Source organism: Anas platyrhynchos, chromosome 5 (assembly GCF_047663525.1).
Source record: "Anas platyrhynchos isolate ZD024472 breed Pekin duck chromosome 5, IASCAAS_PekinDuck_T2T, whole genome shotgun sequence".
NCBI lineage: Eukaryota > Metazoa > Chordata > Aves > Anseriformes > Anatidae > Anas > Anas platyrhynchos.
In genome coordinates, this window is record NC_092591.1 from 53,750,415 (window position 1) to 53,763,530 (window position 13,116).

At 36.5% G+C, this 13,116-nt stretch overlaps 2 protein-coding genes across 7 annotated transcripts in view; one reads left to right on the forward strand and one right to left on the reverse strand.

The window, feature by feature from the left end:
- The window catches only part of SLC39A13 (solute carrier family 39 member 13), a 142,753-nt gene that overhangs the window by 90,612 nt on the left and 39,025 nt on the right, over window positions 1-13,116 (reverse strand). For all 6 annotated transcript variants that reach the window (XM_021278935.4, XM_021278932.4, XM_021278934.4 and 3 more), the window contains exon 2: window positions 1,634-1,749. The gene's annotated coding sequence lies outside the window, so the exon portion shown is untranslated. The remainder of the gene's footprint in view (window positions 1-1,633; window positions 1,750-13,116) is intronic.
- MYBPC3 (myosin binding protein C3) overlaps window positions 1-13,116 on the forward strand; it is a 59,143-nt gene that overhangs the window by 8,437 nt on the left and 37,590 nt on the right. The window contains exons 2-10 of the mRNA XM_038179973.2: window positions 269-535; window positions 2,402-2,497; window positions 2,759-2,845; window positions 2,993-3,141; window positions 4,086-4,203; window positions 5,003-5,051; window positions 6,277-6,321; window positions 8,642-8,698; window positions 12,967-12,990. Of these exons, the coding sequence (XP_038035901.1) occupies window positions 269-535; window positions 2,402-2,497; window positions 2,759-2,845; window positions 2,993-3,141; window positions 4,086-4,203; window positions 5,003-5,051; window positions 6,277-6,321; window positions 8,642-8,698; window positions 12,967-12,990 (892 nt within the window). The remainder of the gene's footprint in view (window positions 1-268; window positions 536-2,401; window positions 2,498-2,758; window positions 2,846-2,992; window positions 3,142-4,085; window positions 4,204-5,002; window positions 5,052-6,276; window positions 6,322-8,641; window positions 8,699-12,966; window positions 12,991-13,116) is intronic.

The following is a 13,116-nucleotide window of genomic DNA, read 5'->3' on the forward strand; positions in this document are numbered from 1 at the left end:
AAGGAAGAGGAAGATGGACAGTGAGACAAGTTTACTATCCCTTACATTTTATCTCATGACAATATGGAGAAGACAAGACATCTCAGTCAGAAACAGAACTTGGTAAAAACAAAGACAATTCCACAACTTCTCTGTGGAAAGTGTAATTTATATCTTGCATGGGCAGATGGGAGAGAAAGGAGACAGCTGTTGCAGCCACAACAGCTGACTACACCAGATATCCCACAACTGCAAAACAGATTTTACTGAGTCCTCTCTCTTTTTTTAGTTTCTGCATTTACCAAGAAGCCGAAGACAACAGAGGTGACAGCCGGAAGTACAGCTGTGTTTGAAGCAGAGACAGAAAAAGCCAGCGTCAAGGTGAAGTGGCAGCGAGCTGGCACAGAAATTACTGACAGTGAGAAATATGTCATCAAGGCAGAAGGAAACAAGCATTCACTGACAATCAATAATGTAGTAAAAGAAGATGATGTGACATATGCTGTAATAGCTGGAAGTTCCAAGGTCAAATTTGAACTCAAGGTCAAAGAACCAGGTACAGTGTTTCCTAGGCAATTCTAATTTCAACAGTATTTTCAATCCCATGTTCAAAATTCATGAATGAGGCCCATGGAAATTAGGCTACTTTAAAATTGTAAAATTTCTTTACTGGCAATATATCTGTTTTGCCATATGATTTGAAACTGCAGTAAGATTTATAAAAAATGCTCTTTAATATTAACCTGAGGGACACATTTCCCGTGGGTAAGACCCCTATTTCCAGATGACAGAAGTCCACACAGTGGAGAACACAGAGGAAATCTCAATGTACTTCTTTAGAATTCACAGTCAAGCTTTTCTCTATAACCATTAGTGAAGTTGAAACGGAAAGGAAAGCAAAGCTAGTCTAACCTGAACTCACCTTGCATCTTAGGCCTGGTATTTAAAAAAAGTAATACATTTTTGTATTTAAATGGAAATTTAACAATTGACAAAAGTTTCCTAGTTATGCTGTTATGTTTTTAGGAGTCCATATGTTCCTACAAAACATCTCAAAATCACCTGCTAACAAAAGCTCATATTTCTTGAGGAACTTGAATGCAAACAATAACCTTCATATTATTTGTGTATCACCTATCATTACTATCTGTGCGGGCATTAAAGCAACAGCTAGATGGGAAATGGATGGAGACACCTTCCCCAGGCTTTCTTGGGAAAAACATTTTGACCTTCCTGATCCCTTTTTTTTTTCCTCCAAAAGCTTTGGTCCCCATTCAGCACTTTTTGTATTTTAATATTTGATATTTTCCCTTTTTAGAGTTGAAATTTATTTGGACTAGATCCAATGGGATACTTTCTAACAATAAACATTAAAATCATACTGTTTTCTCTTAAGACATAAATACATTTTAGGGTAAACGGCATAAATTTTCTGAGAGTGGGGTTGATTCATGATCATATATTCACAGGTACTATCTTGTTTTTCAGATCTTACAAAGGCTAGACTGGCAAAGTGTAACTGGATTACCCATTATTATTATCACAAACAATCATCTTTTCAGCTTCTTATTATCAAAACAATAGAAACTGTCTCCTTGCCTACCCAGACACAGCCACTTCCCTTTGTTACAGAGAAGCCACACAAATTACTCACCTCATGGCACAACATGTCCAGAAATCTCTGGTGGAAAAGATGCTGCATTAGCTGGGAAACAGCATGTGGGACTTGACTGTGAAGTAGGCAAGGCCCTTTGGAAGTATCTCTGTTACCTAAAGAGAAAAAAAAAAAAAAGTCAGCAGCTGATCTGCTTCAAGAAATTTTACCTCCCTCCTTCTGGTTCAGTTGCTCACTCCTACTCCCTTTTCATATGTTTCTATCTTCTCTATTGTGCCAAATGGATTTGTCTGAATTTGTCTGTGAAGCCATGGTTTAACTGAGAGGGCATAGACTTCCACAAGCCAGGGGAGCAAATGATAGTGAGATTTTAAAAATACTTTCTCCATACTGATTGCTAGTAATGTCTCGCATTTCTCCCAAACCACACACAGCTGCAGTGTATAGAACATTACATTCCAACCACAAAGTTAAACAAAATCTCATGAAAAAGCAAATTGTTTTAAAAAATCATAACTGCATAATTTTCACTACTTTTCCTACTTTTTTTTTATCTAACTGAGGTTAACAGCTAATAACAGTGCTATCATCAACCAAGATTTTACACATCAAAAACACAGAATTTGATATTTCAGGCATTAGCTCCTTCCTAGCCCAGAAAAGAGCCTTGTCATCCAGTAGGCCCTTTCTCCTTACAGCACATCTTCTAAATACTAGAAAACCACAGCTGATTTTTTTGCATTTCCTAAATATATCAAAGCTGTAGAAACACAGCTTTCTCTAATCTTGGTTTACATCCATTTCCAGAAAAGAGTGAGACGGTCACTCCTGCGGAAGCTGCTCCTGCCCCAGCTGCCTCAGAGCTGCCTGCTCCACCAGCAGAAAGCAGCCAAAACACAGAAGGTAATAAAGAACTGCTGCTCTTAGTAAGTCTGGTACATTAACAGAAGGGAAAAACTGGAACAGTGAACCTTTACAGTCTACAAGGTAGAGACAGTAGCTGAAAGGTGACTGCTGGTAATAAATGACAGAGAATAAAGAATAGTCTCAGAGACAGGAGAAACATACTGTGATATTTTGAAATGACTTAACAAATTTACTGCATACATTGTAAGAGAAGCTGATGCAGAAAGTCCTAACTAGAAGTTCTTGTGTTTGATTCAGTTCCTTCTGCTGGAACTCAACCAGAAGAGCCTGCGGACCCTATTGGGCTCTTTGTGACACGACCTCAGGATGGAGAAGTTACTGTTGGTGGGTACAAAATCTGAGTCAAGTGGTGTTCGTAGACTGCACCTGCTGCCTGGCTGTTTAGCTCTCCACATACAGGAGGGCAGCAGTCATATAACAGATATATTAAACACTACTCATAATCCTATTTTAACCTACTTGCCTTACAAGGTGGAAATATCACGTTCACTGCCAAAGTTGCAGGTGAGAGCCTGCTGAAGAAACCATCGGTGAAATGGTTCAAAGGAAAGTGGATGGACCTAGCAAGCAAAGTGGGGCAGCACCTCCAGCTACATGACAGTTATGATCGAAACAACAAGGTACAACTGGCAGAGTAAGATTCCTAGTCTTTTAGATTCTAATCTTTAATCTGGGGAAAACATAAGCGAATATAGGAATGTTTTGAGGTACCAAAGCTAAATACTATGTAATACTTATGAAGACACACTTATGTTTTGACCACGCAGATGAGACAAGCACTACATACAGACTCTTGTACATCTTGTTTATGATGAAATGAGAAAATATCTGGTGGACTGAGGAAGCAGTTTTATACTACCTACTGCAGAATGCTCTATCTTCCTCCCAAGTAATAGATACTGGTTATATATAAGAGAAAACAAAGGCAGATAGTAACATATCATCTATCTTCTTTTTATATAGTCAAGCATTCAGCTATTAGTGTTGGAATTTACTGTTCTCTTGCATTGACTAGACTACTCTAAATATCTCAGTAAGATCCATTTCTAGCACAAAAGTGTCCAAGGATACACAAACAGGAACACAAGAGATTCTGTACCATGGCTTCTCATCCCATGTGGGATATGAAGCACTAACACCCTCTTCTGGATGGAACAGAACTGACTTGCTCGTGAGTGAATCAGCCACTCCCGTTGCTGAATCCTAGGTAGAGAATATGCTTGTTTAATGGAAGATCTACATGTATTCCTGTTTCCAGTGAACATTCAGTTACTATATGTGATGACTATATACACCCATACATCAGTACAGTTTCCTAATATAACACTGAATGTTTTGGTAGACCTGTACTGATCATACCCTTTAGCTGTTCCCACTGAATTGGGGATATGCAATTTTGATGACAGTAATGAGTTATACATTCAGGAGATTCTTAATTCTAAAAGGAAACAGAACTGTATTTCATCTCTCGTCTTTTTCTTTATGCCTTAATATGCTGCATTCTAAATCTCTCTCAGCAGTTAATTTTCTAACTTACAAAGTGTATCACTGGTCTCTGTTCTAGGTGTACACCTTTGAACTGGAAATCATAGAAGCAAATATGACCTTTGCAGGCGGGTACAGATGTGAGGTGTCTACGAAGGACAAGTTTGATAGTTCTAATTTCAACCTGACAGTCAATGGTAAAATGAACTACTGCCACCTTGCTTCTTCCTGTTTTGTTTTGTTTTCTTCCTATACATATGCCCACCGATTCTTTCTGGTACACAGCAGCTACTAGACAAGGATAGATCTGAGGTATACACCTGCAGAGCTACAGGTGCACTTAGAGAAGCCTGCAGATGAAGATTGGGAAGAGTTGGCAGAGGTAGAGAACATTAGAAGAAAACAGTTGGATGTCATTCAAGTCAGAATTGTGATGCTCTGTAAGACAGCACTCAGAAAGATACAGAGCAGCCCAACTATTCTCTGGCTTTATTCTGACTTCAGAAGTTTAGAACAGAGCAATCAGGTTCTGTCTACGCAACATCCTTGGTGGAGTTCCTGTACATTACTACGTATTTCCGAGAATTTACCTTTGTTTTCAAAGGACTGATTGCAATTTAGAATGAATAACATTAGACAGTTGTTATCCAGTGGTTTTCTCATTATGGTTTCAGTATACCCTATGAAGCCAGTATCGAAACTAAAATTTACCAGCAGAGGAATTAAAAAAAGAAGAGATAAGACAATTTGTCATGATGAAGCTTGAGACTAAACTAAGTTATACATCAAACACTGGATGTTGAAAGCCAGTTAGTGAGGGTTACCTATTTAAAGATACTGCTTCACTCCTCCAATATGTGATTGATCACAATTTACAACATAAGAACTTCAGGAAAAAAAAAAGACTGTAACTGAAAAGCTTTATAAATAGCACTGTAGTTTCGCATTATTTTGATGTGCCACCTCATTCTTGTTTATTGCTCTTTGTCACATCAGAAGCACCACTGAGTGGAGACTTGGATATTCGTGCTGCCTTCCGACGCACGTGAGTATGCACAGTAGAAACTTACGTAGATCAGATTATACTTCCACGCGGAATTCATTACTTTCCTAGTAAAAGCAAAGGCATGGTACCAACAAGTACAGAGACAGGGATGTCTACTAAGAAAATATTTCTACCATTAAAATACTAAATAACAAATAACATCTAGGAATCATCTAAGAGAATTTTGACTTTGTACTAGTATAACAATCATGCTTGTCTTCAATTATGCAATTTATAATGTATATCTTTTTATGAAGAACTTCAGCATTTTTTTCCAGTGCTGTAGAGCACTCCAGATGTAAACCAACAGCGAGCGAAAAGATTCTGTGTAGTGCTTAGCCTTGATTTACTGTGGCTTGAGAAGCTACATGCATCTTAAGACAAACATTTGCTAAACAAATTCCAAAACTGGAATTTGATGTGAGCCCTGTAAGTAGCATAACACCAATAACATTAATGCATTTTGACTGTATTTGTTTTCATGTTCTATATTGATTGAAAGAAGACAATGGTACTGTAAATGTCTGTGTAAAAACCCTAATATATGCAGGTCCTAGAAGACTGCAAGGTGTTGCATTGGTGCTGAAAAGACTATTCTCACCAGCTCCGTAATATCATTTGAATTTATACATGACGTCATTGAATAAGATTTCCCTTCTGTTAGTAAAATTTGCAAATTTGTAACATCTTTTTTATTTCAATTTCAATATCTGGTTTTTATTGTTAAATATCTTTTCTCACTTTAAGTAAATCAGTTTCTGTTTTAATTTCTGTATATTTTTGTAGTTATTAGATCAAGCACATTCCAACAGGCATCAATTTCTCTAACATAAGAGAAAATTTTGCTCTGTAAACTGCTTGAATTTTTCCATACAAGTGCTATTTCTGTATGAGATTTGGATTTTGCATTCTATCATAAAGAAGTCTTGAAGAACTTATTTACAGTCAAATCCATCTGTAACTAGCTGACCAGCCTGCTCTGGTGCCTAAAAAAGGACATTCGGTGCCTACTTGCATTGTGTTATTTCACTGCAGTGGAGTTAGGCTCCAAGGGGTTCTCTTCTTGCTAGCGGAATTAAAAGAATTATTTTACAATCAGTTGAGAGCACGAGCGATATTAGCAGCTTCAGGCTGTTCAGATTTTCAGCTCTTTCTATAATAAAGAAGCCAGATTTTGAAATGAACTGTTTAAATCTGAAGCTCTGTGTCTGATACCCTCGCTCAGGAGCCTGGCAGGAGGGGGGAGACGGATGACTTCAGCCTTTCTCAGGTAGTCTCCACCTGTGTCAGCAGACAAATTCAAGTCTAACAATGAACTGTCTCTCTCTGATCAGGAAAACAAAATAAAAGAAAAAACAGAAAGAACTAGCTCCACTTTCTATTATAAACATTTGAATTCCTAATAAATCATGGTTTATAGTAGTGCTTATGTAAGATTAGAATGTATACCAGTAAGTAGTAATATGTCTAAGATATTGAAAAGAGTAGTTTGATAGTTCAGTGAGAGGCAGATTCATCTACACAAAAGGCTTGTGTTTGGAGAGAACTATCTTCACACAAACTTCAAATTATACGCATGTCTGCCCCTCTGTTTTATACTCTTTCCTCTATACTGAGCACATCCTGACTAAAACTGTCACTTCTCTGAGAAGTTTTTCAACACACATGCGTATGAAAATCTGTAATTTCCTGCCACACTCCTAATCCTATTATCATTAACTTTCCTGTCACATCCCTTTTGCTTCCAATGTCTTCTACCATAATTAAAATAGGAAGTCTAAGATTAGATTTAACTCTATGCATGTTAAAGCAATTATTAAGGTCTTACTCTGCAGGAAAGCCAAACACTGATTGGTGGGCTTTCCTAAAAATCTGATTGTAATTACCACCTGGGAAGCAATAATGTGACTAATTCTCCTTCCAGCTGTAGATTCTGGTTTTCTGAATATTTGACCACACGAAGCCCTTTTCAAATTTAGTATTATAATAGTAATCTCTATATACGATGCCTGTAGCCATTGAAAATCTTCTTAAAGCAAGGATAAAGAGGCCAAAAATACACTTTCTTGCTTGAGCATCATACCAAGAAAATAATCCATTCCAGTACTGTACTACCTTGAAATTAATCACAAAAGTAAATATGGTGCTTTCTTAATAAGCAGATCTCTTCTCACAACTTATTCAAAATAGTACTGATTCAAATTAAAAATGGTTTTGAATTGTTATTTTTTTCTCACCAACCTTGCAAGTACCAAAAGTCTGGCACTTGTTTCCCTTCCATTTTTATCACCAGTACTGGCAAAACGCCCATCCTTCATCTGTTGAAGCTGTTTTCTTACGTATTTTTATATTTGTTCCTGCCGTATCAAATATCCTTACATTCTGGTTATACTCCTACAGACAGACTGAAGTAACTAGCACTCTGTGTTGTCAGAGACAGCATTTTGGGCTACTGCTACCCTTGGTACATGTGAAAATAGTAATTTCTGTGTATGAAACAGTGATGAAGGATAAGGTGTTGCTGCTGGAGGAATCTAAATGCTGTTTGTTGGTATTACCTGATTCTTGCTCTCAATACCACAGAGGTGTAAAGGAGCCTCTGAACATCGATGATGGGAGACCAACTGAGGTGAAGAAAATTCTTTTTGACTTTCTAAACCCTGCCTGAATGCACAAAAAGACATTAAGACTTTTTTTTTTTTTTTTAATTGAACGATAACTAATCAGGAAATAGATTTAATTCCCAGTCAGTTCAGTACTTCCAAAACACATCTCCAGAATGATTATTTTTTTTAAGGAACTAAGCCCAAATAAGTGGTTTTAGAGACTGTGTGTTAAGTTTTCATAGTAGATCTGTACTTCAAACATTCAGAATCACAGCTAAAACACATTTGACTCAGAACACCAAAAATAACATGGTGTACTCCATCTGAGTTTAGCATATTTCAAACATCATTACATATCAAAAAATTCCTGCTGGCTGCTTCTCATTCTCATCAATCAATTCATCAGGTTCTGTGTCAAATCACAGGATTCCTCCTTTTGCTCGCCCAAGCACCAGCAATGTGATACTCGTTTCATGATAATGAGCTCTGGAATTGCAAAGAGCCTTAAAAAATTGCAGCTGGGTATACTAAATAAAATACCAGGAAAGAAAACAACAACAACAACAAAGTGATTTTGGACTTCAGGAAGTCCAAAAAAGGTTGGTTTAGTACTGCCCCCACTACAACCAATATCCATACTCCTGAAACTACAGCTTCCTAAAAGCACTAAAGATTCTAAATGAGAGCTTCTGCAACATCTACATGATAACCACTATATTCCAAATCAATATGACCACCAAGTTAATAACCTCTACAGTTTTCTTCTTAATCAGTACAGAAAAAATACAAGTTCATTAAACAAATTCCTTAATCTAGATCAATAATGAAAAAGAGCCCAATTAGGTTATGTCCCATGTCAGAGCACACTCTAAGTCATTCTAAACCCATCCACTACTCCACTGCAGAAATCTATCACCTATGTCATGATATAGTTTCGTTTCCATTTCCTTCTAAAACTAATTATATTTTTCTGTTACTACGCAGTACTGAGGGACATGACGAAGCTGGAGAGTTGAATTTTAGTGCCCTACTGAAAAAGAGGTGAGTAAAAATCCACTAATCTTAGAGAAATAAAATTACCTTCTGTAGAATAAGTCTGAAAACACTAGAACTAGAGCAAGTAGGAGGTTAGTAAGTTCAGAATCCTTGCAATTTTTCTAAAGCAGCTCTGAATGGAAAAAGGATAGCAAGTACTTATGGCAACTTCCCCAAATAGTCAAGACTTCCTGTATTCTTGCTGGGTTTATAGTGGAGCAAATAAATACATATTTTATTTATTTATTTTTATTTTCCCAAGAAAGAAAAGACCGGGACCAGTGCAATTAGTTGCTTACTTTTCACTAAAGAAAATAAATAAATTACAATACTTGTCTATAATGCTGTTTACTAAGAACTTTTTATCCTAAGTTTTCACAACACATGGCATGAGAGAACTGGGAAGACAAGCATTTTTATTATGTATCCAAACATTACTATTATTATTGTTACAGTATACAACTATATGTACTATATATAGATTTTTTTTTTTACAATAATAGAGATTCTGTATTGTATAAATATTTTATAACATATTTTAATGCTTTTACTCTAAGTCTTATTTCTTGCTTTTACTTGCACTTTTTTTTTTTTTGGTGGAATTTCTTCTTCCCATTGTCTGTCTTTGACACATCTGTTTCATAATCTCTCTACATATGTTTTTTTCTTTTTACTACCATTGTAATCTGGATATTTTGGATTCCACTGTTGACAACAGAGAGTAAGGTTTCTACTTCATTTGATTATAAATGCATGGGTCAGACTGAATATCAGAACCATTTGGTTTGAAATAATGCATGAATTTTTATCTTACATGTAAAGCATGACAAAAAATTATATAGTATGAAGGAAAATTATCAACTGCCAATTTCTGAGATGGAAATGTTTTTAAACAGTTAGAAATTAAGGACAAACTATCCAATACAAATCAATGTGTGGTCTTTTTTTTCTGCATGTCCTTTGTTTTTCACCATTGCTTTCTTTTATTAGTGGCTTTAAATAGTGCTTGAATCATCAAATTTTCTGGTTTAAATTCCTATTGTCGTAGGAAGTAGAAATGGGAACCTCTTCTTTGATCACAGATCATTTGCATTATTTGTATGCTGGTGCCTATCAAATATGCTTTCAAGGTTTGTTCCATACACCCTTAATCATGTTTAGCAAACATATTACCAACATCACCTATTCTGTAAATGTACAGACTTCCCTGTTGCAAAATATTTAATTTCGGGTGAGGTTTCCATTGATCGTTATCATCCCATCACTCTGAGCATGCTTCTGATCGCTGCCCATGGTCACTCATTTTTTGTCTCCTGAAGTTACTATAAACAATCATCACTAGACTCACATTCTAATCTCTGTAAGCAAAAAAAAAAATTAAAATTTTTAAAGTTTTTTTTTTTTCTTTTAAAATTTTGCATAAATGGAGGCCAAGGAAGGTAAAAACACTTGCTTAATTTTGTGCACAGCTGGAAGCCTTTTCTTAGAGGCATGGGAAGTGAGATTTTTTCTTCTGTTTCAAAACTCAGTTCAACCTGAACTCAGAATTCAGAATTCAGTTCAAACTTTAACTTTCAATACCATTTTGTTATGTACATATGACTTTGTGACTTCAGCATGGATTGAAGACCATGCCTATACTAATGAGAACTGAAAGGCATAAGAACTTACTGTGGAATGAAAGCATTTTTCATTAGAATAGGACAGAGAAAAAGGACCTCATGCTGAGGAACTCTCAAGAGCTATGTAGATTCAAACAGAATGGAAGATTATTCTTTCACCACTTTTGCTTTGTCCCAGCTAATTTACAAGTGCCCTCAATCCAGAGGTAATGAACATTCCCGCTGTAATAGGAACAGCTTCATTTAATACTGTATCTCCTATTGCTGTAATTTAATTAACTGGTGTTGACATACAGATGTCATGGGCCAAGGAGAGGTCATTGGGAAGAGGAAGGGAACAGCTGTCACAGAACTATTAAATGGGAAAGTTAGCGGAGACCTTGAAGGAGGTGACAGCTGACAAGGCCCAATCAGTTGACAGTAATGGGATAGGAAGGAACCATCTCTGGGATGTACAAAACTATTTTTAACCCCTCCACACATGTTTAAAACATATCAGCTGCATACTCCATTTACAGCAGATTCACTAAGCTGCATCTTAATGCCCCCAAGTGCATATTTAACCTATGAGGTGATCACTCTGGATAAGGATCCCCAGCGTCACGGAGAGTAGTGTAAGGGTGGGAGAAACTCCACGAGTCCAAGCTCTCATACGTTGCTTAGTTCCTGTTGGCAGTGGAAGAGTACAGTCTCACTGTGGCTTTATGTAATCAAAACGAATGTTTTAGCAAATATAAAATGGTGAAAAGGACTAATGGGATGGGGAAACTTTTTCTTAGAGGCATAGTAAGCTTTTCTTGTTTCAGAACTGAATTCAACACTGTAAGAATGATAATCTTTAACTTTTAGTACCATTTTGTTATGTACACGTGACTTAAAGCTTTTTCCCATAACTAGAAAATACCAGTACGTAGGAGGAAGAAACTACATTCTCAGCATAAGGGCTCAAATTTATTTTATTTCTGCTTGCATGGAAACAGCACTGAAACAGCACTGAAATGGTATTGCCAGATCTAAAAATGGGATGACACTGACTAATGGAAAAGCTAAAACAAAAATACAGGAAGTCTTCTCAATTGTGAGATATAATAGGCTGTGGAATTGCTTCCAAATTGGAAGATTTAACTCATGATGTATTTAAAAATAGCTCACACAAAACACTTTAGAAAATTTCATGAATAATGATACCCATAAATTTTCAGGTAAAGGGGTGTATATATATGAGCACATAAGTAGGCAGATAGACAGAGAGACCATCAATATTTATATAAGGACTGAGGGAAAATGAGAATATCTGAACCTGTTATGTCTTTCTTATCTCCTATGATTTTATATTTTCTTTTGAGATACAATTTACCTTGCAGAACGTTAATTGTGCTACTACAGATTTTACTGGAAATGTTATATAATCCTACTTTTATGTACATATATATCCATTCCAATTCATATGTATTTGGAAATATTTTAACGTTCATTGGTATGATCAGAGCAACTTACCCAAGAACTGGTTATGTTAAAAGATCTTAGTCTATCTGACAACTCAGTTGACAAATGAGTTCATTTGTCCTGTCTTCTGTCTTGCAGAATGTCAGACTATTTGTATTGCCAAACTAAATGATAGATAGAGAAGAGCAATTTGGATTAAATTTGCGGGTAATGTTGATGCACTGCTATGACAAAGCAAATACTCAGTAGACTTCACTTACTGCAAAGAGTCCAAACTTCAGATACACCTATCAATCCAGTGAGTGCTAGTGAATGAGGGCTTAGTGCTTAGTGAGTGCTATGCCACTCCAAAGATAGGAGATATTGCATGCCGTATTTCAACTTGCATTCACTGGGGTTTTCCTCCTCTTCAAGAGCTACGATGCTGGAAATCCAGAGTACTTTAATAAACATAACTCTCTTGTTATAAACAAGCCCTTTAGGGGAAATCACAGGAGTGCTAGAAATATTTGGTTACACCTGCTGTCTAGACTGACTACAGTCATGCTTTTTTAAGTAACAGTATTTCTCACAGACTAATGGGACTGTTCTTTTCCTGAAAAAAAAAAAAAAAAAAGAAAACACACACTATAACCCTCCACTCTTCTTTGCACTGCCTGCTGCATAAGTGATCTTATTGAGGTTTCTCACTGTACACGACTTCATTATATGAGAGTGTTCTGCTGCACTGGAAGTTTGCTTGGTCTTAGTGATAACAGAAACAGCAACCACAGGAAGTTTAGGTAAACTACAGAACGTTTTAAGAAAATGTTACTTCTTTTATCCTTACTGTTTATCAAAATGCAAGCAGTGACAGGCAACAACTCCAAGAAGACGGGGCTAAGTAAAGCTACTTATTTCCCTGTAAATCCGTCTGTCATAATTAGGAACAAGTAGAAGTCATTGCACTTATCATTTAGATTGCCGAGTGGAACTGTACAAACTGTGTGAGTTTGATTTTACTAGGGAACAGCATTTTTCTTAAGCTTATTTCAGAGCTTTTGCACGAGTTCCTTCATTTCCCTGCTACTGAAGCACAGGCTTATTCTGCTAAAGGTGAAGATGACATTCATGGCTCTCTTGTATTAACACATGATGCCCTCTTTCTTGCCTATTGGGATGCTGCATGCTTTTCCAAACGCTTCTGTGCATCGTTCTTGAGTTCAGCAGCTTCTTGCGCTCTGTAAATCGGTAAGATTACACCAATTTCTTTCTTAATTTGTGAACTTTTAACTTAAAACATGATGATGGGAAGAGAATGCCTTTCCCAAAGCCAGACACCTGAATTTTCGCTTGGTTTTGCTAAAGCAAGCATTA